Source organism: Heterodontus francisci, unplaced genomic scaffold, assembly GCF_036365525.1.
Source record: "Heterodontus francisci isolate sHetFra1 unplaced genomic scaffold, sHetFra1.hap1 HAP1_SCAFFOLD_56, whole genome shotgun sequence".
Lineage (NCBI taxonomy): Eukaryota > Metazoa > Chordata > Chondrichthyes > Heterodontiformes > Heterodontidae > Heterodontus > Heterodontus francisci.
In genome coordinates this window covers 7,408,090-7,435,972 of record NW_027141174.1, presented here as the reverse complement: position 1 = coordinate 7,435,972, position 27,883 = coordinate 7,408,090, and the positions used below count along the sequence as shown (strand labels likewise).

The window sequence follows — 27,883 nt, the reverse complement described above, 5'->3', positions numbered from 1 at the left end:
CTCTGAAATGGCCAAGCAAGCCGGTCAGTTGTATCTAACCGCTACAAAGTCAATAAACCAGCATGAAACCGGACGAATCACCTGCCATCGACCTAGGAACTGGAAATGACAACGGCAAACCCAGCCCTATCGACCTTGTAAAATCCTCCTCCCGAAAATCTGGGGGCTTGTGCCAAAGTTGGGAGACCTGCTCCACAGACTAGTCAAAAAACAGCCTGACACATTCATACTCACGGAATCATACCTTACAATGTCCCAGATACTGCCAACAACATTCCCGGGTATGTCCCATCCCACTGGCAGGACAGACCCAGAAGAGACGGCGGCACAGTGGTTTCTGGTCGAGAGGAAGTTGCCCTTCAACTCCAGACACCAAAAAGCCTCGTGCCATCAGGTCAAGCACGGGCAAGGAAACCTCCTGCTGATTAGCACCGACATCTCTCTCTCATCTGATGAGTTAGTACTCCTCCATGTTGAATACCACTTGGAGGAAGCACTGAGTTTGGCAAAGGTGCAGAATGTACTGTCGGCGGTGACTTCAGTGTCCATTATCAGGAGTGGATCTGTAGAACCACTACTGACTGAGCTGGCCGGGTACTAAAGGAAATAGCTGCGAGACTCGGTCTGCAGCAGGTGGTGATGGAAACAACAAGAGAGACAAACATACTTGACCTCGTCTGCACCAATCTGCCAGCCGAAGATGCACCTGCCCAAGACTATATTTGTAGGAGTGACCACCATATCGTCTTTGAGGAGACAATGACCCGCCTTCACATTCAGGATACCTTCCATCCTGTTTATTTATTTAGAGTTACAGGACTGAAACAGGCCCTTCAGCCCACCAAGCCTGTGCAGACCAACAACCACCCATTTATACTAATCCTACATTAATCCCATATTCCCTACCACATCCCCACCATTATCCTACCATCTACCTACACTGGGGACAATTTACAATGGCCAATTTACCGATCAGCCTGCAAGTCTTTGGCTGTGGGATGAAACCAGAGCACCCGGCAGAAACCCACACGGTCACATGAAGAACATGCAAACTCTGCACAGGCAGTACCTAGAACTTAACCAGGGTCGCTGGAGCTGTGAGGCTGCGGTGCTAACCACTGCGCCACTGTGCCACCCGTAGAACATAAACTAGGGGTGGCACTACCACTGTGATAAATGAGATAGATTTCGAACAGATCTAGCAATCAAAACTGGGCGCTGTGGGCCAATCAGCAGGAGAAGAATTGTGCTCAACCACAATCTATAACCTCATGGCACGGCATATCCCACACTCTACCATTACCACCAATACAGGAGGCCAACCCTGGTTCAATGAACAGTGCAGGAGGGCATGCCAGGAGCAGCTCCAGGCATACTTCAAAATGAGGTGTCAGCCTGTTGAAGCCACAACAAAGGACTACTTGCATGCCAAACTCCATAAGAAGCATGCGATAGATAGAGCTAAGTGATTCCATAGCCAACATATCAGATCTAAGCTCTGCCATCCTGCCACATCGAGCCGTGAATGGTGGTGGACAATTCAGCAACTAATTGGAGGAGGTGGCTTCACAATTATCCCCATTCTCAATGATGGGGGACCCCAGCACATCAGTGCGAATGATAAGTCTGAACCATTTGCAACAATCTTCAGCCTGCAGTGCCGAGTTGACGATCCATCTCGGCCTCCTCCTGAGGTCCCCAGCATCGCAGGTGCCAGACCTTAAGCCAATTCGATTCACTCTGCGTGATATCAAGAAACAACCGAAGGCACTGGATACCGCAAAGGTTATGGGCCCTGACCATATTTTCGCAATAGTACTGAGGACCTGTTTTCCAGAACTGCTGCACCCCGAGCCAAGCTGTTCCAGTACAGCTACAACACTAACACCTACCCAGCAATGTGGAAAATTGTCCAGGTATGTTCTGTACACAAAAAGCAAGGCAAGTCCAACCCGGCCAATTACCGCCCCATCAGCCTACTCTCATCATCAGTGAAGTGATGGGAGGTGTCAATGACAGTGCCATCAAGCGGTACTTGCTTCGCAATAACCTTCTTCGTGACGCTCAGTTTGGATTCCGCCAGGGCCACTCAGCTCCTGACCTCAATACAACCTTGGTGCAAACATGGACAAAAGAGCTGATCTCAAGAGGTGAGGTGAGAGTGACTGCCCTTGACATTTTGGCAGCATTTGACCGAGTATGGCTTCAAGGAGTCCTAGCAAAACTGAAGTCAATGGGAATCAGGGGAAAATCTCTCCGATTGTTGGAGTTATACCTAGCGCAAAGGAAGATGGTTGTGGTTGTTGGAGGTCAGTCATCTGATCTCCAAGACATCACTGCAGGAGTTCCTCACGGTAGTGTCCTAGATCCAACCATCTTCAGCTGCTTCATCAATGACCTACCTTCAATCATAAGGTTAGAAGTGGGGATGTTCGCTGATAATTGCACAATGTTCAAAACCATTCACGACTCCTCAGATACTGAAGCAGTCCATGTCCAAATGCAGCAAACCTGGACAATATCCAGGCTTGGGATGAAAAGTGGCGAGTAGCATTCATGCCACAGAAGTGCCAAGCAATGATCATCTCCACCAAGAGAGAATTTAACCATCTCCCCTTGACATTCAATGCCATTACGATCACTGATTCACTGATTTCCAGCCCCCGCCCCCACCGCCACCCCCCACCACCCTCCACTACCAACATCCAAGGGATTATGAATGACGAGAAACTGAACTGGAGTAGCCACAAAAATAGCATGGCTACAACAGCAGGTCAGAATCCTGCAGTAACTTACCTCCTGACTCCCCAAAGCCTGTCCATCATCTACAAGGCATAAGTCAGGAGTGTGATGGTATATTCTCCAATTACCTGGATGGGTGCAGCTCCAAGAAAACTCAAGAAACTCGACATCATCCAGGAAAAAGCAGCCACTTGATTGGCACCCCATCTACAACCATTCACTCCCTCCACCACCGGCGCACAGTAGAAACACTGTCTACCATCAACAAGATGCACTGCAACAACGCACCGAGGCTCCATAGACAGCACCTTCCAAACCCGCGACCTCTACCAACTAGAAGGACAAATGCAGCAAATGCATGGTAACATCACCACCAACAAGTTCCGCTTCAAGTCACACACCATCCTGACTTGGAACTATTTCGCTGCTCCTTCACTGTCGCTGGGTCAAAATCCTGGAACTCCCTTCCTTACAACTCTGTGGGTGCACCTACCACACATGGACTGCAGCGGGTCAAGAAGGCAACTCAACACCACCACGGAGCCAGATACACACACACACACGCACAGCCACACACACAGAGTTCAGACCCCATTTACTGAGCCAGACACACAGATTACAAAGCAGGCATGGAGGACGCAGACACACTCATCCACACACTCACCCACACACAGACGGGTCTCACCCCAGGCACCGAACCAGACACACAGACAAACACACATACATGCAAACGCACATAGACACACAGATATAACACCCCAGCAGTGAGCCAGACACACACACACATACACAACGATACATTACACTATAGGCAATGCTCCGGATACAGACACACACACACACACACACGCACACACACACACAGACACACACACACACACACGTCACACCACAGACATTGAGACAGACACACCAGCACAAACACACACACACAAACTCCTTACACTCCAGGCACATGGCAAGTTAGAAACAAACACACACCCATAGGCAAACGCAGGTCATACCCCAGACACTGAGCGAGACATACACACAAACAGAAAGAAAGATCACACCCAGGGACTGAGCCAGAGATACACATACACACGCGCACACACACACAGATCACACCCCGACACTGACTCAGACATCCACACAGATCACACCTCAGGTACTGAGCCAGAGTTATAAACACACATGCACACACATCACACCACAGGCGCTGAGTCCAACACACACACATACATACATTCAGAACACACCACAGGTATTGAAACAGACAGACAGATACAGACAGACATGCTCGCACACACAAACACACAAACAAACACACACAGAGGTCACACCCCAGTCACTGAACCCGACAGACACACAGACACACACACTCAAACACGCACACACTCACACATCACACCGCAGACACTGAGCCAAACACACACACACACACATGCACACACACACACAGACACACCACAGCTCAGATCCTGAGACACAGACAGAAGGCACATAGAAAGACACTCATACACTAACCCACACTCAGCCAACCCAGGCCCTGAGACAAAAACACACACAGACACACACAAACGCACATGCACACGCATACCCACCCTCATGCAAACACGAATGAGCACATGGAAAAACAGACACTCACACAGACACACACACCACATGCCAATCCATGATATAGAGACACACACACAAAGACAGACACACATATACACACATACACGCACACACGCACCACAATCCAGGCACTGAACCAGATTCGCACACACGTGACACACACATGCACACAGATGCACACTCATTCACACACATCACAGCCCAGGCACTGAGCCCGGCACACACACACGCACATGTTCTCACTCATACACACACAAGCACTCACACAGTAAACACACACACACACACACACACACACACTACACCACAAGCATTGAGACAGAATCTCTCAGTCAGTCGAACATTTAACTTTCTCTGCAAGTGCAACGTGCTGCAAATGTTGCAAATCTGAAATCAAAGCAGAAAATGCTGGAAATATTCAGCAGGTCTGGCAGCATGTGTGGAGATTGAAACAGAGTCAATATTTCAGGTCGTGACTTCATCAAAACTGGGAGAGATCAGAGGTGGAACAGTTTTTAAAGCAGATGGGAAAAGGAGTGAAGGGGAGGGTTGTGATTAACATTGAGTTTTACAATTTCAATAAAATTATTTTGTCATTGAATCTCTCCTGCCTTCCACCGCATCACAGACCAATTCATTTCAAGAAATCACTGGACAGAGGAACACATTTGTAAATCTCAGTAAGTCCTCCATCAAACTGGTAACTTTGCTCCAGCCTGATGTATAATTTCTTTGTTCATTTCCCTTCCTCACAGTTAATTTGCTGACGATTAGGATCCTGTCTCGGGGGAAATGTGGTCTCTCCAAGTGTGTCACTCGCTATCTGGTGGCCATGTCAGCGGCGGATCTACTGGTCATTATCCTCGACCTAATATTGAGGCACATTCCTATTGTTTATTGGGAACAGTTTCAGTTCCTGCAATCCATCTCCGTGTGTAATATCCACGCCATCCTGCTTTACGCAGCCACAGACTGTTCTGTCCGGTTCACCGTCACTTTCACCTTTGATCGATTTGTGGCCATTTGTTGCCAGAAGCTGAAAAGTAAATATTGCAGGGAGAGAACGTCGGCTGTGGTTCTGGGAACAGTGACTGTGCTGAGCTGTTTGAAGAACATCATCTGGTATTTTACATTTACAGGTCGGTATTTGCTGCTGAACGTCCCGTGGTTTTGTTATGTAACAATGGATGGTTATGTCATTTATGTCTCAGGAACAATTGAGCTCCTCCATAACATTCTAACACCATGTGTTCCATTTGTGGTGATTCTGCTGCTCAACGCTCTCACCATCAGACACATTATAGTGAGCAGCAGAGGACGCAGGAGACTCAGAGCTCACAGCAGTGGGGAGAGTCGCAGAGACACAGAGATGGAGAGTCGAAGGAAATCCATTATGTTGCTGTTAGTTATATCGGGGAATTTCATTCTATTGTGGGCAGTGTTTATGGTGTATTCGATATGGTGGCGGATGAGGTATTTGGGCTCTGTGTTTGTTTTTCTGCCTGAGTTTCTGCGAGAATTGGGCTTCATGCTGCAGATCCTGAGTTGCTGCACAAACACTACTATTTATGCCGTGACTCAGACACAGTTCAGAGCGCAGTTGAAGAATATGCTGAAATCTCCCTTCACTACATTTGTTAAATTCATTCAATAATGAGAGAAACTGAATCACTATTTCCAGCAGTCACTTTGGCGACAGAGCGGAGGCGGGGCATGTAACTATGGAGACATGGCGGGGCGGCGCCCGCTGCTTTGGAGACAGCGCGGGGGCGGGGGTTGTCGCTATAGTGACAGAGCGGCGTGGTGTCTGTACCCATAGTGATGGGCCTTTGGGTCACAGGCCTGTTCGCATGGTGATTGGGAGTGGGGGTGGGGTCTGTTTCCCAGGGTGATGGGAGTGGAGGAGGAGCCTGCATCCAGGGTGACGGGGAGTGGGGGAGGGACCTGTTTCCAGGATATGGGGGCGGGGACTGTTTCCCATAGTGACGAGGAGTGGTGGTCGGACCTATTTCCCATAGTGACAGATGGTTGGGAGGGTTGGAGTGAGGGGAGGGGCGGAGGGAGTGTAGGAGTGAGGGGAATGGGGGGTAGCCATCGCTGGATGATGGGAGGGATGGCAGGGAGGGTTGGAGTGAGGGGCAGTAGGGAGGGTGGGCAGGAGTGTAGGGGCAGTGGGGAGAGTTGGAGTGAGGGGGTGGTGAGATGGGTTGGATTGAAGGGAGGGGTGGGGCGGTGACTTGGAGTCAGGGGGTGTCGCTGGGGAGGATTGGAGTGAGGGGAGAGGTGGTCGGAAGTGTTGGTGTGAGGGAAAGGGCAGTAGGGAGAGTTGGAGTGACGGCAGAAGCGGTGGGAATTTTTGGATTGAGGGAAGGGGCAGTTGGGAGGGTTGTAATGAGGGTACCGTCAGTGGCAAAGTTTGGAGTGAGGGTCGACGGTTAGGATGGGATGGAATGAGGGGAGCGGTGTACGGAGAGTTGCAGTAAGGGGAGGGTCGGTGGGGAGGGTGGTGTTGAGTGGATGGCCTGTGGGAAGGTTTGGAGTGATGATAGGGGCGTTGTGGAGTATTCGAATGAGTGGAGGGGTGGAGGGGGTTGAAGTGAGGGGAGGGACATTGGGGAGTGTTGGACTGAGAGGAAGGGCGTTGGGGCGGGTTGGAGTGAGCGGTGCGGTGGTGGAGAATTTTGAATGAGCTGACTGGTGGTGAGGAGTGTTGGCGCGAGGAGAGGAGCGGTTGGGAGTGAAGGGGTGAGTGGAGTCATGGTCAGGAGGTATGGAGTGAGATTGGGGGCGTTGGGGAGGGTTGGAATGAGGGGACGGGTGGTGGGTTGTTTGGAGTGAGGGTAGAGTTAGAGAGGGGGAGGGGCAGTGGGCAGGGTTGAAGTAAGGGGAGGGACGGTGGGGACGGTAGTCATTAAAGGAGGGGTAGTGTGCCGGATTGGTGTGAGGTGATGTGCTTTAGGGAGGGAAGGAGTTAGGGGTGGGGCAGTAGTGAGGTGGGACTGTGAGGGGCGTTGGAGTGTGGGGAGGGGTAGTGGGCAGAGTTGTTGAGAGGGGAGTGGTCGTAGGGACGGTTGGAGTGCTTGGAGGAGCAGTAGGGAGGGGTGGAGTGAGGGGAGGGGCGTTGTGGTGGATTGGAGACAGGGAAGGGCTTGACACGAGGGTTGAATTATGGGGAAGGGTGGTAGGGGGAGTTGGGATGAGCGGAGGCTTGGAAAGGAGGGTGGGAGTGTGGGGAGGGGCGATGGAGAATGTTGGAGTGAGGAGAGGGGATTGGAGGGGCTGGAGTGAGGGGGCGGTGGGGCAGTTTGGAGTATTGGGATGGGCTGTAGGGAGTGTTGGAGTGAGGGGATGGTCAGTAGGGAGGTTCAGATTGAGGGGGGAGCGGTGGGGAGTGTTTGAGACTGTGGAGGTATGGCGGGGTAGGTTAGATTGAAGGGAGTGACAGTGGGGAGGGTTGGAGTGAGAGGAGGGGCAATGGGAAGGGTTGGAGTGAAGGGAGGTACAGTGGAGAGGGTTCAGTGAGGGAAGGGGCAGTGGGGAGGATTGGAGTAAGGTGAAGGCTGGTCGGGATGGGTGGAAATGAGAGGAGGTGCGATGGGGAGGGCTGGAAAGAGGGAAGTTGCAGTGGGGAGTGTAGGAGTGAGAGGAGGGGCCGTGGAGAGAGTTGGATTGAGGGGACGGGTGATCTGGAGAGTTTGAATGAGGAGAGGTGGGGTGGTGAGAGTTGGAGTGAGTGAAGAGGCTGTGGGGAGTGTAGGAGTGAGGGGTGCAGCAGTGGGGAGCTTTGGAATGAGGGGAGAGGAGGTGGGGAACGTTGGACTGAGTGGTGAACTGAAGTGAGGGGAGGGGTAGTGGGGAGCTATCGAGTGAGTGGAGGGACAGTGGGGACAGTTGGAGGACGAGAGGTGTGGGGGGTTAGTGTTAGAGTGAGGGGGGTTTGGGAAGGTTGGAGTGATGGGAGGGACGGTGAGGGGTCTTGGAATGAGTGGAGGACCGGTGGCGAGAGTTGGAGTGAGGCGTTGGGTGGTGGGGATGGTTTGAGTGAGGAGAGGGATAATAGGGAGGGTTGGAGTGAAGGGAGTTGCGGTGGGAGGGTTGGAGTGATGGGAGGGGTGCTTGGGATGGTTAGAGTGAGGGGAGGGACATTGAGGAGGGATGGATGGAGTGGAAGTGCGATGGGGAGTTTTGGAGAGAGCAGAGGGGCGGCAGGGTGGGTTGCGTGAGGGTAGGAGTGGTTGGGAATATAGGTGTGAAGGGAGCGACGCTGAGCTGTGTTGGACTGAGGAGAGGGGCGGTCGCGAGTGTTGGAGTGAGTGGAGGGTCGGTGGGGAGGGTTGGAGTGAGGTGAGAGGCGGTGGGGATTGTTGGAGTGAGGGAAGGTGTAGTGGCTGGAGTTGGAGTGAAGGGGAGGGACGGTAACGATGGTTGGAGTGAGGGTAGTGTTGGTCGGGAAGGTTGGAGTGAATGGACGGGCGGCGGGGTGGGTTGGAGCTGTGGAGAGACGGTGGGAGAGTTAGAGTGAGGGGCAGGGTGAAAGGGAGGACTGGAATGAGGAGTGCTGATGAAGCATGAGATGGTTCACAGTGTTCCTCAGTGCATTAAAGTGAAGTGTTTATAAACACCGAGAACTGATACACCATGAGAGGCTTCATGGTGTTCCACAGTGCACTGTACAGAATGGCTAATAAAGACAGAGAGCTGATACACCATGGAAGGCTTCACGGTGTTCCACAGTGCATTTTACAGAATGATTTATAAAGGCAGAGAGCTGATACACCATGGAAGGCTTCACGGTGTTCCACAGTGCATTATACAGAATGATTTATAAAGGCAGAGAGCTGATACACCATGGAAGGCTTCACGGTGTTCCACAGTGCATTTTACAGAATGATTTATAAAGGCAGAGAGCTGATACACCATGGAAGGCTTCACGGTGTTCCACAGTGCATTATACAGAATGATTTATAAAGGCAGAGAGCTGATACACCATGGAAGGCTTCACGGCGTTCCACAGTGCATTTTACAGAATGATTTATAAAGGCAGAGAGCTGATACACCATGGGAGGCTTCACGGTGTTCCACCGTGCATTATACAGAATGGCTTGTAAAGACAGAGAGCTGATACACCATGGGAGGCTTCACGGTGTTCCACCGTGCATTATACAGAATGGCTTGTAAAGACAGAGAGCTGATACACCATGGGAGGCTTCACGGTGTTCCACCGTGCATTATACAGAATGGCTTGTAAAGACAGAGAGCTGATACACCATGGGAGGCTTCACGGTGTTCCACCGTGCATTATACAGAATGGCTTGTAAAGACAGAGAGCTGATACACCATGGGAGGCTTCACGGTGTTCCACCGTGCATTATACAGAATGGTTCATAAAGATAGAGAGCTGATACACCATGTGAGCCATTACAGTCTCCCACAGTGCATTACATTATTTGTTCATAAACACAGAGAGCTGATACACCATGGGAGGCTTCACAGTGTTCCACCGTGCATTATACAGAATGCTTTATAAAGACAGAGAGCTGATACACCATGGGAGGCTTCACGGTGTTCCACAGTGCATTATACAGAATGGTTCATCAAGACAGAGAGCTGATACACCATGTGAGCCATTACAGTCTTCCACAGTGCATTACATTATTTGTTCATAAACACAGAGAGCTGATAGACCATGAGGGGCTTCACCATCTTCCACAGTGCATTACACTGAATTAGCAGCTGGCTGAGCAGGGAGGAAACTGATCTGGAGCGGGACCTGAAAAAGAGAGCACGGGTCTCGAGGCCCTCATTTACCTGGAGACAGGAGCGGCAGCTGGAAGACCTGGGTGGGAGCTGATCCGGAGCGAGACCGGAAAAAGAGAACGTGGGGCTCGAGGCCCTCACATACCTGGTGAGCGGAGCAGCGGCTGTCAGGCTTTCTCTCACTCTCTCTGTGCCAGGGCACACTGAATCTCGAAAGAGGAAAATAAAGACTTAAAGTGACATCACGCGATATCTGTACAGTGATTCGTTGGGTACGTAACAGATGTTAGTGCATTTAATTAGCTTAAAAAAATTAAGGGGAAAGTTTATTTTGGAAAAAATGTCCACAAGTGATAAGGTGAGCACTACTAAAGTGTTTTTTCTTTCATTGGTGCAATTTATTAAGGGCTCTAAATAGCAGTGGGTAGTGTTTGGAGTAGAACAAGGCCCCTAGCATAATTAGTGTTTCAATTAAAGGAAGTAACTAAGTAATCTGAAGGTAAGTCATGGCAGGTGAGCTCACACCGGTGATTTGCTCCTGCTATGCGATGTGGAAAATCATTGTCGCTTCCAGTGTCGCTGTGTGCAGGAAGTGTATCCAACTGCAGCGACTGGCTCCCCACATTATGGAGTTGGAGCTGCGGGTAGATTCACTGTTGAGCATCCGCGGTGATGAGGACGTCATGGATAGCACATTTAGTGAGGTGGTCACACCGCAGGTAACGGCTGCACAGGTAGTACAGGGATGGGTGACTGCCAGGCAGTACATTAGTTACAGACAGGTATTGCAGAGTACCCTGTGGCCATCCCCCTCTCAAACAGATGTACAGCTTCGGATACTGTTGTAGCGGGGGTTGGACTTCGAGGGGAAAGGAGCAACAGCCAGTTCGTGACACCACGGATGGCGCTGCTGCACAGCAAGGGAGGAAAAGAAGGTGGAACAGCTATCGTGATAGGGGATTCTATCGTAAGGAGTACAGATAGGCGTTTCTGTGGCCGCAAACATGACTCCGGGATGGCATGCTGCCTTAGTGATGCTCGGGTAAAAAATGTAACGGAACATCTGCAGGGCATTGTGAAGGGGAAGGTGAGAGGTCGTGGTAAACATTGTTACCAACGACCTAGGTAGAAATAGGGATGAGGTCCTGCAACAAGTATTTGGGGAGCTAGGTAATAGATTAAAAAGCAGAACCTCAAAGGCTGCTATCTCTGGATTGCTCCCGGTGCCACGTGCTAGTGAATATAGGAATAGGAGGATAGAGCAGATGAATGCGTGGCTGAAGAGACGGTGCAAGAGGGAGGTCTTTAGCTTCTTGGATCACTGGCTCTGTTTCTGGGAAAGGTGGGGACCTACACAAGTTGGACGGGTTGCACCCAAACCGGAACGGGACCAGCATCCTGGCTGGGAGGTTTGCTAGTGCTGTTAGCGGGGGTGGGGGTTGGGGGTGGGGGAGAGGTGGGTTAAACTAATCTGGCAGGTGGATGGGATACAGAATTGAAGCACAGTAGGGGATGATGCACAGTCAAATATAGAAGAGAAACTGAGTCAGTCTGGAAGGCAGAGCAAATATAGACCTGTTAATGCAGCAGTGAAAAAGGCAAGGCTGGATTATATCTATTTTAATTCAAGGAGTCTTTCTACTAGGCAGATGAAATGAGGCTGTTGATACGCACATGGCATTATGACATAATTGCATTCACCGAGACATGGTTGAGGGAGGGCCAGGATTGGCAGATCAATATTCCAGGGTATAGAATCTTCAGGCGGGAGAGGGGAGGGGGTAAAAGAGGAGGTGGCATTACACTGTTGATCAACTAGTCAATTACTGGAGGAAGGAGCGACTTTATCTTAGAAGATTCCTCAAATGAGGCCATATATGTTGAACGTAAAAACAAAAAGGGGCAATCATTTGGCTGGGCATTTGCTACAGGCCTCCAAACAGTCAGGGATAGATAGAGGAGCAGATATGCAGGCAAATCTCAGAGAGGTGTAAAAATAATAGGGTAATAGTTGTAGGGAATTTCAGCTCACCTAATATCAATTAGAATAGTCTTAGTGCGAAAGGTTTAAAGGGGTGGAATTCTTAAAATGCATACGGGAGAGCTTGTTGAGCCAGTACATAGAATGTTCTGCAAGAGAAGGGGCAGTATTGGACCTAATCCTCGGGAATTAAGATGCACAAATTGTAGAAGTGTCAGTGGGGAGCAGTTCGGGGATAGTGACCATAACACTGTAAGGTTTAAGGTAGTTATGGAAAAGGACAAATATGGACCGGATATAAAGGTACTATATTGGAGGAAGGCCCAGTTGAATATGATAAACCAGGATCTGGCCAAAGTGGACTGGGAGCAGCTGCTTGTGGGAAAGTCTACATCAGACCAATGGGACTCATTCAAAGAGAAAATAGTCAGGGTTCAGAGCCAACATGCATCCGTTAACATGAAGGATAGGACCAGCAAGTCTAGGGAGCCCTGAATGTCACGGGATATAGAGTGTTGGATCAGGACAAAAAGAGGCTTATGGCAGATTTAGAGCGCGGAAAACAGCGGAGGCACGAGAAGAGTATAGAAAGTGTAGGGGGCACTTTAAAAAGTAATTAGGAGAGAGAAGAGGGGCATGAAAAAAAAACATTGGCGTGCGAGGTAAAGGAAAATCCTAATGAGTTTTATAGCTATATTAAGGGCGTGAGGGTAAACATGTAAAGAATAGGGCCCATTCGGGACAAAGTGGCAATCTGTGTGTGGAGCCGGAGGACATAGGTAAGGTTTTAACAGATCACTTTTCATCTGTGTTCAGTATGGAGAAGGACAATGTAGGTGTAAAGATCAGGTTGGAGGATAGCGATATACTTGAACATATTAGCATTGAAATGGAGGAGTAACTAAATGTTTTAGCGGGCTTAAAAGTGGATAAATCCCCAGGCCTAGATGAGATGTATCCCAGGCTGTTACGTGAGGCAAGGGAGGAGATAGCCGGGGCTCTGATACAAATTTTCAAATCCTCTCTGGCCACCGGAGAGGTGCCAGAGGACTGCAGGACAGCGAATGTGGTACCATTATTCAAGAAGGGTAGCAGGAATAAACCAGGTTATTACAGGCCGGTGAGTCGAACGTCAGTGGTTCGGAATCTATTGGAAAATATTTTGAGGGACAGGGTTAATCTCCACTTGGAGAGGCATGGATTAATCAGGCTTTGTCAGGGGGAGATCGAGTCAAACTAACTTGATTGAAATTTCGAGGCGGTGACTAGATGTGGAGATGAGGGTAAAACAGTTGATGTAATCAACATGGATTTCAGTAAGGCTTTTGATAAGATTAAGCAGGTAAGAGCCCATGGGATACAGGGCAATTTGGCAGATTGGATCCAAAATTGGCTTAGTGGCAGGAGACAGAGTGTAATGGTTGAGGGTTTCTTTTGCGAGTGGAAGCTTGTGACCAGTGGTGTGCCAGAATGTTCGGTATTCGCACCTTTTCTGTTTATTGTGCAATTAATGATTTAGACGTGAATATAGGAGGCATGAAAGTGAGTTCGCAGATGAGACGAAAATTGGTGGTGTCGTAAATCGTGAGGAGGAAAGCCTTAGATTACAGGGTGATATAGATGGGCTGGTAAGATGGACGGAGCAGTGGCAAATGGAATTTAATACTTAGAAGTGTGAGGTCATGCATTTTGGGTGGGCTAACAAGGCAAGAGAATATACAATGGAAGGTAGGAGCATAGGAAGTACAGAAGGTCAGACGGTCTTTGGTGTACTTGTCAATAGATCACTTAAATCAGCAGCACAGGTAGATAAGTTGGTTAGGAAGGCATAAGGGATACTGGCCTTTATTAGCTGAGACATAGAATATAAGAGCAGGGAGGTTATGATGGAGCTGTATAAAATGCTAGTTAGACCACAGCTGCAGTACCTTGTACAGTTCTGGATACCAAACTATAGGAATGATATGATTGCACTGGAGAGGGTACAGAGGAGATTCACCAGGATGTTGCCTGGCCAGGAGAATTTCAGCTATGAAGAGAGACTGAAAAGGCAAGGCTTGTTTTCCTTCGATCAGAGAAGGCTGCGGGGGTGGGGGCGGGGGGACATGATTGAGGGATACAAAATTTTGAGGGGCATTGATAGGTGAGATAGGAAGGGAATTTTTTCCATAGGTTGATATTTAAATAACCAGGGGGCATAGATTTAAGGGAAAGCACACGAGGCTTATAGGGGATTTGAGGAAAGAAATTCTCCCGGAGTGTGGTTGGAATCTGGAACGCACTGCCTGAAGAGGTGGTAGAAGCAGGAACCCTCACAACATTTAAGCGGGAATTTGATGAGTGCCGTAAACGTCATAGAATACAAGGCTACGGGCCAAGTGCCAGAAAATGGATTTATCATAGTTAGGTGCTCAATGTTTGGCACAGAGATGATATACAGAAGGGCCTGTTTCTGTGCTGTGTAACTCTATGATTCAATGTCTCTAAGCTGAATTGTCGACAAACGCAGAGATCTGATGCACCATGGGAGGCTTCACAGTGGTCCACAGTGCATTACACTGAACTGTCTATAAATGCAGAGAGCTGATACACCATGAGAGCATTTTCAGTCTTCCACATGTCACTGAAGTGGTTACAAACACAGAGATGCTACACCATGAGAGACTTCACAGTGTTTCACAGTGCATTATACTGAAGTATTTGCTAACACCGTGAGCTGATACACCATGAGAGGCTATATTGTCGACAGTGCAATGCACTGACGTGTACATAAACACAGAGAGCTGATAGACCATGAGAGGCTTCACAGTCTTCCACAGTGCATTACACTGAAGTGTTTACTAACACCGTGAGCTGACACACCATGAGAGGCTGCAGTGTTCCACGGTGCATTGCACTGAAATGTTTAAGAACACAGAGAACTGATACACCTGGAGAGTCTTCACAGTATTCAACAGTGCATTACACTGAAAAAATTATAAACGCAGAGTTCTGAGACACATGAGACGTTTCACAGTATTGCGCAGAGTATTACACTCAATTGTTTATGAAGACAGAGAGCTGATACACCATCAGAGGCTCCAAAGTGCATTACACTGAAGTGTTCACTAACACAGAGAGCTGATACTGCATGAGAGCCTTTGCAGCATTCCACAGTGCATTAAACTAAAATGTTAATAAACGTAGAGAGCAGAGACACCGTGAGAGGTTTCAAAGTATTCTGCAGTGCACTACACTGAAGTGTTCATAAACACAGAGAGCTGATACATCATCAGAGGATTCAGTGTTCCTCAGTGAACTGAACTGAAGTGTTTATAAACACAGACAGCGACTACACCATGAGGGGCGACACAGTGTTCCACCTGCATTACACTGATGTTTTTTTTTCAATCACAGAGAGCTGATCAACATGAGAGGCTTCACAGTGTTCCACAGTGAATTACACGGAAGAACAGAGAACAAAGAACAGCACAGGAACAGGCCATTCGGCCCTCCAAGCCTGCGCCGATCTTGATGCCTGCCTAACCTAACACCTTCTGCACTTCCGGGGCCCATATCCCTCTATTCCCTTCCTATTCATGTATTTGTCAAGATGTCTCTTAAACGTCGCTATCGTATCTGCTTCCACCACCTCCCCTGGCAGCAAGTTCCAGGCACTCACCACCCTCTGTTTAAAAAACGTGCCTCGCACATCCCCTCTCAGCTTTTCTCCTCGCACCTTAAACCTATGTCCCCTAGTAACTGACCCTTCTACCCTGGGAAAAAGCTTCTGACTATCCACACTGTCCATGCCGCTCAAACCTTTGTAAACCTCCATCATGTCGCCCCTCCACAAATGTCGTTCCAGTGAAAACAATCCGAGTTTTTCCAACCTCTCCTCATAGCTAATGCCCTCCAGACCAGGCAACATCATGGTAAACCTCTTCTGTACCCTCTCCAAAGCCTCCACGTCCTTCTGGTAGTGTTGTGACCAGAATTGCACGCAATATTCTAAGTGTGGCCTAACTAAGGTTCTGTACAGCTGCAACATGACTTGCCAATTTTTATACTCTATGCCCCGACTGATGATGGCAAGCATGCTGTATGCCTTCTTGACTACCTTATCCACCTGCGTTGACACTTTCAGTGACCTGTAGACCTGTACGCCCAGATCTCTCTGTCTGTCAATACTCCTAAGGGTTCTGCCATTTACTGTATACCTCCCAACTGCATTAGACCTTCCAAAATGCATTACCTCACATTTGTCCGGATTAAACTCCATCTACCATTTCTCTGCCCAAGTCTCCAACCGATCTATATCCTGCTGTATCCTTTGGCAATCCTCATCACTGTCCGCAACTCCACCAACCTTTGTATCGTCCGCAAACTTACTAATCAGACCAGCTACATCTTCCTCCAAATCATTTATATATACTACAAACAGCAAAGTTCCCAGCACTGATCCCTGCGGAACACCACTAGTCACAGACCTCCATTCAGAAAACCACCCATCCACTGATACCCTCTGTCTTCTATGACCGGGCCAGTTCTGTATCCATCTTGCCAGCGCACCACTTCACCTTTTGTACCAGTCTGCCATGAGGGACCTTGTCAAAGGCTTTACTAAAGTCCATATAGAAAACATCCACTGCCCTTCCTTCAGCAATCATCTTTGTCACTTCCGCAAAAAACTCAATCAAATTAGTAAGGCACGACCTCCCCTTCACAAAACCATGCTGTCTCTCGCTAATAAGTTCATTTGTTTCCAAATGGGAGTAAATCCTGTCCCGAATATTCCTCTCTGATAGTTTCCCTGCCACTGACGTAAGGCTCACCGGCCTATAATTTCCTGGATTATCCTCGCCACCCTTCTTAAACAAAGGAGCACATTGGCTATTCGCCAGTCCTCTGGGACCTCACATAGAAAGCTGATAGGCCATGAGAGGATGCAGAGTGCTCCACAGTGCATCACAAAAAGTGTTTATAAACACAGAGAGCTGATACACCTTCAGAGGCTTCACTGTGTTCCACGGTGGATTGCACTGAAGTGTTTAGAAACACCAAAAGCTGATAGACCATGGGAGGATTCATACTGTTTCACAGTGCATTACATTGATGTGTTTATAAACACAGAGCAGGTACACCATGAATGCTGATAGAACATGGGCGGATTCATACTGTTCCACACTGCATTACACAGAAGTGGTTTCTAACAAGAGAGCTGATGCACCATGAGAGGCTTCACAGTGTTCCATAGAGCATTGCACTGAATTGTTTATAAATACCGAAAGGTGATACACCGAGGGAGGATTCACATTGTTCCATAGGCCCAGGCATATTCTATCCACAGAAAACAGTGTAAATCCAGTCTGACCAATTACCATCCCACTGCAATCATCATTACAGTTTTGGAATGCGTCATAGATAATGCTATGAATCGGCACTTCGTCTGAAATAACCTGCTTACCGATGATTACTTGGGTTTCTGCCAGGGCCACTAGGCTTCAGACTTCCTTACAGTCTTGGTTGAAACATAACAAAAGGAGCTGAATTCCTCATGTGAGGTGAGAGAGACTGTCCTTGGTATCAACACAGAATTGAACGAGTGTGGTATGAAGAAGCTTTAGTAAAACTGATGTTAATGGAAATCCTGGCAAAATACTCCAAGGGCTGGAGTCATATCTAGCACAAAGGACGATGCTTGTGGCTGTTGGAGGCCTATCATCTCAGTCCCAGGACATTCCTGCAGGAGTTCTTCAGGGTAGTGCCCTAGGCTCAACCATCGTCAGCTGCTTCATCAATGACCTTCGCTCCAACATAAGATCAGAGGTGTTGATGAACACTGTTGATCACGCAATGGTCAGTCCCATTGGTAACTCCTCAGATTGAGAAGCGTCCGTGCCCACATGAATCAAGACTTGGAAAAAGATTCTAACTTGTAATTAGCAGTCTGGCCACACAAATGTCAGGCAATGACCATCGCCAACAAGAGAGAATCTAACCATCTCCCCTTGTCTTAAATGGCATCATCATCACTGACTAGCCCACTATAAACTTTCTGGGAGTTACCATTGACCAGAAATATAATTGTACCAGCCATATAAAATTGTGTCTGTAAGTGATATTCGGTGGCTGGGCATTCGGTGGCGAGTAATTCATCTAATAATTCCTCAAATCCTGTTCACCATCTACAAGGCAGGATGATTGCATTTCTAACACTACTCAAGAAGCTTCACACCTCCTTGGTCAAAGCTCCCTGATTGATCAGCACTGTATTTAACACCATAATCATTCATTATTTTTATAACAGGTGCACAGTGGCAAGAAACACTGCACTCATACGCATGCTCCATCTACAGCAGTAACCAAACCAGAGACCTCTACAACCTGGAAGAACAAAGAAAGTAGACGTGTAGAAACACTACCACCTGCACGATCCAGTCCAAGCCACACACCATCCTGACTTGGAGCTATACTGCCGTACTTCCACTGTTGCTGGGACAAAAGCATGACACTCCCTTCCAAACAACAGTGTGGGTGAACCTACACCACATAGATTGCAGTGGTTCAAGAGGGCGGCTCCGCAGCACCTTCTCTTTTAGGGACGGACAATAAATGCTGGCCTTAACAACAGAACCCATATGCCATGAACAAATGGGAAATAAATAAAATGACAATTTATACCAAGACAGCAGGCTTGAGCGTCCATAAAAACCCACCCGAAAGGCATCAATAGGTTCACCTGGCAGTTCTGCTGTTCTATCACAATGCGAAGATCAGTAGTCTCGTTGGAATACTCAATTGTCTTTTGATATGGAAGAATGTTTAAAGCCTAAGAGCTGAGAATTATTTATTCACACTCTATATGCAGAGAAATAGAAACAGAGGACGTTGAGTGTAGAGTAGCGTGGTAGCATACTGTTAATAGCTGAGAGGCGTGCAAATGTCTGCTACAAGTGTCAGGGGTTAAACTGATGAATAAACTTCAATGTAACAAGACTCAAAAGTCATAAAACGTAGGGTCTCTGAAGACAACCATTGGTTGGTCACTTTTTTGAAATGATCTGAGAATAAGAAACAGATGATAGAACTACAGAATGCTGACAGCATGAAAGGAGTCCATTAGGCCCTTCGCTTCCATTCCAGCTGCCTGCAAGAACAGCACACCTCTTGCCTTTTCCCCACAGCACTGCAATTTTTTTTCTCTTCAGCTAATTATCCAATTCACTTTTGAACTCCATGACAGAATCTGCCTCCACCGCACTCTTATGCAGTACATTCAAAATCTTAACCACTCACTGTGTACAAAGAAGTGTTTTTACCTCATGTCACTGTTGTTTCTTTTGCTAATAGTTGTACTATGGTTTTTGATCTTTCTGCCAACTGGAATAGTTTCACCCTAACTAGTCTGTTCAGACCCTCACGATATTGAACACCCCAATCATATCCCATCTTAATGTTCTCTCCTCTGAGAACAGATCTACACTTCTCCAATCTATCCACATATTTGAAGCCCTGGAGTTATTGATGTCAATCTTTTCTGCAGCCCCTGTAGTGCCTTCTCATCATTCATAAAGTTGGTGTGCAGCACTGAGTGAAATTTACCACTGTGAGCGGGGCCAACAGGCACTTAAAAAGAGCAGAGGCAGAGAGAGAGAGAGAGAGATACAGAGAAATGGAGAGAGACAGAGAGAGAGAGAGATACAGAGACAGAGAGAGAGAGAGACAGAGAGAGAAAGAGAGAGGCAGAGAGAGAGACAGAGAGAGAGAGATACCAGCGAGCAGTTTAAACGAGCTCTCTAGGACAGTCCAGGGCAGCAGAGTGCACAGACCTCGGTCTGACGAGAGAAATAAAATAAAAAAAGAAAGTGTGACCTGACAGGAAAACAGGTAGTTGATTGGTTGGTGAGTATTTTCTATCATTTATCTTTCAAAATTTGCTTAACTTTGCTAACTGTAAGATTTTATTGATTTTGAGATACAACACTGAAACAAGCCCTTCGGCCAACGAGTCTGTGCCGACCAAGAACCACCTATTTAAACTAACCCTATAGTAGTCCCATATTCCCTACCTACACTAGGAGCAATTTACAATGGCCAATTTACTTGTCACCTGCAAGTCTTTGGCAGTGGGAGGAAACCAGAGCACCCGACGAAAACCCACGCGGTTACAGGAAGAACTTGCAAACTCCGCACATACAGTACCCAGAATTGAACCCGGGTCGCTCGAGTTGTGAGGCTGCAGTGCTAACCACTGCACCACTGTGCCGCCCCAAGTGATCCTAGTTAACCTTAATAAATTGGCTGATGAACATTTCAGATTACTCAATTTATTAAATAATTAATTAATTATTTTAAACACAATCAGGCAGCCAGGGCAGGAGATGTGAAGCAGCAGAGTGTGGCTGGGAAAAATCGACAACTTGATTTTGCGCTTAGAGAAAAAGCAAGTTGAAGATCTTGCTCTGGCTGCTGCCATCTGCCAAATATGCCAGTTGTTAGTCCTCCCACCCAATGTCCTTCAGTGCTCGTGCCTTTCAGTCGATGGCGTGAGGGGGACAGTAACTGCAATGAGAGAGGGGCACCAGCAGATGGAGATGGTGAGAGGCGGCAGTGACTGCAGTGAGACAGGAACACCAGCAGATGGCGATGGTGAGAAGGGGGACACTAACTGCAGTGAGACAGGGACACCAGGAGATGGAGATGCTGAGCCATTGCTGATGGGGGTTTCAGTTTTCCTGAGAGTTTTAAAGTTTCAAAATGTTTGAAGAGTTTACTTCCTGTAAACTTGAGATGCTGAATAAAATAATTTCTATACAATTGTTGTTAAATGAATATTTTCCTACTTTGTAAACACTTGTAACATTAAACTGTTCCCTGTTTGGAAAATTATTTTGAGTGATTAAAGATAATGCATAAATAAAACAATAGCATCAAATAAAACTCAACAATCATTTCCAAATAAAAACTCTCAATAAGTTGTGTTGAATTCTTCATCACTAATGTCTCTCTTTCTCTCACTTCTCTCTCTATGCTGGTATCTTCTGTGCTATAATTGAAGTTTTCATCCGATCATCTATTGAAAGTTAATATTAAATCTGCTTCGAGAAACCTGTCAGAGAGTGAATTCCAGACCAGAAAAACTCCCGGCCTATTTGTTTCTCCCCTCTGCCAGTGTAAACAGTCTCTCCTTATGTCTCCAAACTGAGGGAAAGATTTTGAATACAATTAATTTCTCCTGGACAGCAGCTGCCGAGGATCTAGAACCCCCTGAATGTGGACAAACAATGAACAAAAATCCCTCTGAATCCTCCAGGAGAGCAGAGGAAGAAAACAGTCAGGAAACAAATGGAAACAAGTGACACTTCATTACAGCAGCAAAAAGTCTTTGTCAGAATGTGGAGGTCGTTTCGCTGAACTTGATATAAACTGGAGGTGAAAAGTGGAAGATCTTTAATACAATTTGTGATAAATGTCAGTTTCCCAGCTTTGTAAACCCTTGTAACATTAAAGTGGTAAATGTTAAGAAGGTTTCTTCGATTGATTGCTGGCTGATGCATAAATACAGCAGCAGCAAATAAAGTACAAAGAATCTTTGACAAATATAACTGTAAATATGAGTCAGAACTGTTGTGTGAAATGTCACAAGATGTAAAAGTTCTCTTGGCTGCATCATTAACCTGACTCGAGTTTCAGTCTTTATCACACAGTGGCTCATTAGTTAAGATTGCCTTCAGTTTTTCAAAAGCAGTCTGGCATTCATCTGGGCATACTACATTGTTGTTCTTTTTTTGCAGTAAATTGGTTAATGGGGCAGCCACAGTACTAAGAGTCTGGACATATTTCCTGTCAAAACCACACATCACTAAAAACTTCATTATTTAACGCTTCGATTTAGGGATAGGGAACTCGACGCAGGCTTGTACCTTTGCCATTTTTAGCAATAACTGTCCTTGCCCCGCTATGTGTCCGAACTAAGTTACTCTTAAATTTTCCCAGTTCGCTTTTTGCCAGATTTATCACTATGCCCATGCCTTGTAACTTTTTAAACATAATTTCTGGATGGTTTAAATGTTCTTGCTAAGTGTTGCTGTATATTAGTACATCACCGAAATACACTACACAGTCGGGAACACCTGAATCATTAATCATAGAAAAGAGGCTGGGATTTTTTTGTTTTTAGCCTGAATGACATCACGTGGCCTGATAAAGACCGTCAGGTGTTAGAAAAGCTGATATCCCTGTCTCGAGGAGTCAAAGAAACTTGCTAGCATTCCTTTAACATGTCTATCTTGGGAGTAAATCAAGTACTGCCCACTCTGTCAATACAGTCTTCTAAATGAGGAATTGTGTAGGAGTTTCTGCAGTCCATAGAAAATTTGGTTCACCCATCAGGTATGGATACTAGCCCAAAACAAAAGCAAAACACTGCAAAATGCTGGAAATCTGAAATAAAAACAAGAAGTGCTGCAAATACTCAGCAGGTCTGGCAGCAACTGTGGATAGAGAAGCAGAGTTAACGTATCAGGTCAGTAACCCTTCATCAGAACTGATACTAGCACTATTGCTGAACTCCAGCTGCTTTGACTAGGCTTGATCAAATTGTTTTCCAACATGCACTGGATCTCTGATTTTATTTGGACCTGTTTGTCCAGTCTTAAGCGGTAAGAATGTAGTTTTGAAGGAACGATTCCCCCTTCAGCTACATCACGTATGATTAAGGTTGTACATCCCAGCATATCCCGACAAACTCTTTTAACTGCTGTGGAAAGCCTGGTTAGCTCTTTCCGTTGTTTTTCCTCGAAGTGCAAAAGCATTTTATCCAATTTTCCTAGTCGTTGTGTACTCACTAATCTGAGTGTTGGATGTTCAATCTGAGAATTTTCCATGCCACCTTCTGCCTCATCCTCACTATACTGTCCCTTCTCAACAGTATCGATTACCTAACATATCTGTACTGGCTTATCCTCCTCACTGAGATAATATTAATTTAACATATTAATGTGACACAACCATTTGTCCTTCGACAATCAGGGGTAGGAATCAAGTAACCTACCTTACCCACTCTTTTGACCACTCGATTTGGGCAATGGAACCGTGTTTTTAATGGTTGCCCCTGTAACTGTAACAGCCCTAATATTTCATCCCCTGGTTGAAAATCGCAGGGAGTTGCATTCTTGTCTGCCCATTTTTTCATATTGGCTTGGGATGATTTAATGTGTTCCTGAGCCGCAACACAAGCTTTCCTGAGCCTTTCCCAGAGCACAGATGTATAGTCCAACATTGAAGATTCGGTATTTTGTTTGAATAATCTGTCTTTTATGATTTTAGAGGACTTCTTACTTCATAGCTGTAAACCAATTTGAAATGACTGAAACCTAATTCACTGATTCAGGATTCATTCACTAAAGTCTCTGGTGGCAAATTAAAGAACCTTTACTCCTTTATCCCAGTCATGTGGATATTCGTGACAGTATGTTCTAATCATTGTTTTGAGTGTTTGTTGATATCTCTCTAAAGCACCATGTGAAATGGTTTTCTGCTGAAGATTCCAACTGCCCTGCCTAATACCCCAATTGCCCATACGGCTTGAAATACCTTAGACATGAAATTAGAACCTTGATCCGATTGAACATAAAGTGATAACCCATATCACGTAAAGCATCGTGTTAACTTTTCTCCTACTATTCGAGCATTAATTGTCCTCACAGGAATGGCCTCTGGAAATCGAGTAGCCATATCCATGATAGTAAGTATGTATTGATATCCCGTTTTTGTTTTTGGCAAGGGTCCTACACAATCTACCATTACCCTACTAAATGGTTTCGCAATCACTGGTATGGGAACTATTGTGCCAGTTTTATGGTAGGTTACGGTTTTCCCACCATTTGACATGTATGGCATGTCCTACAAAATTGTCTCACATCCTTTGTGAGACCTGGCCAGTAGTAATTTTGACTTATACGTGATTTGGTCTTCTGAACTCCTCTATGCCCTGCGAAATGAATGGCATGTGCTAACCTTAATAATCCCGAGTGATATTTAAGTGGTACCACTTTCTGTTCAACAACTGCCTAGTCTGAATCCACAGGTCTATGAGGCAGTCTCCATTCCCTCCACACAATCATACTTGCCTTCTAAAACGCCTTTTGCCTCATTTTCCGTCAGAGCCTTTGTGCTATTCGGTATATCTCTGGACCAGCATTTCGTGCTGCAAAGATAGAAGGTCGGCAAAACATCTCATTTGGATCATCTAAATCCACAAAAAAATTTTCAGATACTTGGCTATCTGTTTGTGCTGCCACTATACCTTCGACAATGGATCCTGTTTAGCCATTGCTCGGGTGACTACACATGCAGGAAACATTCCTGGAACGTGTTCCTGTAATTGCTCTGGTTCCATAATTCACTTGGTTCCTCTGAAATTATAAGAAAAACTGATCCTTTTTAGTTTCCAAATTTTTCCTAGGAGTCGATCAATCCCCTTTACTGTCAAACTGTGGACACGGATTTAAGGTGATTGGTAGAAGGATTAGAGGGTATATGAGAAAACTATTTGTCAACCAGAGTGTGATGCGAATTTAGAATTCACTGCCAGGATCAGTGGTGGAGACAAAGACCCTCAATTCTTTTCAAAGCACCTGGACATGCAGCCAAGGTGCTGTAACCTGTGGGGCGATGGACCAGGTGCTGCAAAGTGGGATTATGTTGGGCGGATAGCTCATTCGGCCAGTGCAGACATGATGGACTGAATAGCATCCTTCCTTCCGTTCAGTATTTTTTTCTATGTTCTAACGGCTGCAGTTACCATACCAGATATTAAGTCACTGTCCAGGCGTGCTTTATATCAAGATGCGGGTATAGACTCCCGTCCAACTCCGTTAAGTAAAACTTTAGCATTCTAGGCGTTTTTCGGTGCAAACGTTCCCCAGTAAGAGGTTTAGGTTGCAGTGTCCAACTTTACCTTGGCCATTTCATCTGTTTGACTATTTTTTCAAATGCTGTGAAAAAAGTGCCTCGACGTCCCTTTCCCCCAACTTAGTAATAGTTTTTATAAATTTAGCAGCTGTTTGCTGGGGCCCGGGCTGAATTCAGCTTCTTCTTGACCCGACATTTCCCTGGATTCAAGACTATCCCTTTGTCTTCGTTCCATCTCTTTTGGGCTAAGTTCTGTCTCCTTCTCCTAGTCCTCTTTTTCAAGTTCAAGTTTATTTAAGTCTTTCCCAGCCTCAAGTTTTCTTACGATTATTTATTTTTCTGTTACGTTTTGAAGCTCCAGTTGACTCAACTGTGACTGAATTTTTGCCAATTCTACTGCATCAACTCACTACGTTCTTGTTCCTCGTCTGCTTCTTCTAATTTAAAATGTTGGACTATTAGGTCAGTTATCGCTGCATTTTGACACCTTTTTTTCAATTCCAACCACAACTTTGCCACCAATGTTTCTCATTTATTCTGAATTAAAGGTATCAAGCCCGGGAAACATTTTCCTTTCCCGAGAACTCTGCTGCAAATGCTGAGCCATTCTGATATTATAGACTCTACCTTATTATACAAGAAAATTGGTTCCATTTTTCATAATTGCTGTTAGATTTGAATCCCGACAACAGAGTTTGCAAATAAGATGATTCCAAACCCGACAGCAATTAATATGCTGCCAGACACAAGATCCAAAATGTTATGCTATCGCAGAGACAAGTAATTAATATGATTCCAAGCACGAGACCCTCAAATTCATCTGATTCTAATCTCAGACGAGCCACCCAATTAATATATTACAACCGTGGTGGGAGCAATGCACTGTCAATTCAGTCTCGTCACTCCACAGATCGCAGCATATTATTAAGTTTTCACACCCAATTGGAAAACAGCCAAAATAAACAATCTGGTAACAACAGAATAATAGAGACCAAACCAAGTATCTTCAGACATCAACAAATTAACTGTTTTTTGAAACAAAAATCTTAAACACTATTAAGATAAACCTATGACTAAAGACCTGATGATTTTAAAATAACTCCCCACATTCACACACATGCATTCAAAACCAACAGTAGCGAACTAGTTTTTAAATTAGTGTTTTTGAAATTCAGCTGCTTCTCAAGAACGAATAAAATAAGTAAGCCTTTGAATTACATTCCTGGTGGATGAGGCATTCTCATGTGGAAATAATCAAAGGCCACTGGATCCACTGGTCTGTTCTTAACAGGCGTTTAACTTTTCGGCTGCAGTAGGCAACAACAGTTCATTCAGCAATACAAACAGTTTCTTCAAAAAAGAAGGAATTTCTTCATTAGACAATTAATTCGGCCTGTAGTTCTCTGCAGAATTTTTGCTGAAAGACAATAAACAGCTCGTTTCTCTTCAGTACGTTTCGCTGGTGAGTCTGGTTTCAGCAGTTTTTTTTTCAGTTTTACACACAGTTAAGGTGTAACATTACATCATGTGACCTCTCTCTCCTGCTGCACCCGAGGTAACAAAAATGCAGCTTCTGGCACACTGTGCCTTAGAAATCATCTCCCTTAAAGGTGCTATATTTTAACAGTGTCTTAGAGGTGCACATTGTTTTTAATCGGAGGAGAAAAAAGATGCAAGTCCATGACATAGTCTATGCAATTCTATATCATAACTTCTGTGTGAAACCTCCTTTACTCCACTACAGAAAATGAGTACATTCTTAGCACCTTTACCTGAACACATGATGCTCACATATTCGTTATGAGAACAGTCGTGGTTATCTCATGATGCTGAGGCACATTCCCAGAGAAATGCTTCGCTACCAAAACAGTTAATTTCAACCAACCAAACTGGCCCTGAGCCTGGTTCACAAGAAGCAGGAAGTGCCATGTCGAATGCTTTTCCACAACCCAGCTGCTTGCAAACCAAGTTAGCTTCCAGCAGATCCCAGGAATCATCACAAACTGAGCCCCATGTCTCACTGCAGTAAATCTCCTCTCGGCCAGTACATGGGCTCCCACCGTCACACAACCTTAACTGCAAATGGACTGTTGGACAATGTAGGAGGATTCTACTTACAATACACATTCACCTCATCACTCAATCCAACTCATTGCTCTGTCACCAGCTTAAAAAAAGCATTTTAAATGCATGAGACAGATAAATGAAACAAGACAACAGAATATCTGTCTACACTTACCTATTACATATCTTGTCAAGTACAGAAATGTTTCAGATGTCCTACTACATCTGGCTCTGACAAGTTCTGCCCAGCAGTCCCCCTTTTATGTTTCAAACGCTGTGTACGTTGTTGTAAAGGGAATCATTCACACGATTACCAGTTAATTTATACTCATGTTATATAACTGTATATGTTCCTTATCCATGTTTGTTACCCTTATTTATTATCTTGGTCCGACATTTACTGCCATATCCTATTTTCTTTATCTTGAACAACAAGTGACTTGCATTTATCCAGCGCCATTACCGTAATAAAGCATCCCAAGGCGCTATGCAGGAGTGATATCAAATACAGTTTGACAAAGAGTACCTAAGAATATACTAAGTCAGATAACCAGAAGCTAAATCGAAGATTTAGGTTTTATGGAGCGTCTGAAAGCAGGAACGAGAGTTTGAGAGTTATAGAGAATTAAATAACTCTAGAGTATGTTGCCTCCGCAGCTAAAGGCATCGCCACCAATGGTGCACAATTAAAATCAGGAATGCTCAAGAACCCAGAGGTGGGAGTTATCAGATTGGAACCGATTGCAAATACAGGAACTGTGAGGCCATGCAGGGATTGGAAAACAAGAATGAACATTTTAAAATCGCACATTGCTGGGCAATGTAGGTCAGTGAGCACAGGGC

At 45.9% G+C, this 27,883-nt stretch overlaps 1 protein-coding gene across 1 annotated transcript; it reads left to right on the top strand.

Moving 5' to 3' along the window:
* The first annotated feature begins 639 nt into the window (after positions 1-639).
* Positions 640-5,995, top strand: LOC137362384 (probable G-protein coupled receptor 139). The gene is made up of 4 exons (XM_068026794.1): positions 640-724; positions 1,652-1,867; positions 2,507-2,773; positions 5,097-5,995. The coding sequence occupies exons 1-4, from the start codon at positions 640-642 to the stop codon at positions 5,993-5,995; spliced, it is 1,467 nt and encodes a 488-aa protein (XP_067882895.1).
* The last annotated feature ends 21,888 nt before the right edge of the window (positions 5,996-27,883 follow it).

Bases quoted from the DNA above. Each gene is read 5' to 3' on its own strand.
- LOC137362384 (XM_068026794.1), top strand. From the start codon at position 640: ATGGAAACAACAAGAGAGACAAACATACTTGACCTCGTCTGCACCAAT. The intron at 1,868-2,506 runs GTACAGCTACAA...GTCCAAATGCAG, and splicing joins CCCCGAGCCAAGCTGTTCCA to CAAACCTGGACAATATCCAG. The intron at 2,774-5,096 runs GTCAGAATCCTG...CCTTCCTCACAG, and splicing joins TAGCATGGCTACAACAGCAG to TTAATTTGCTGACGATTAGG.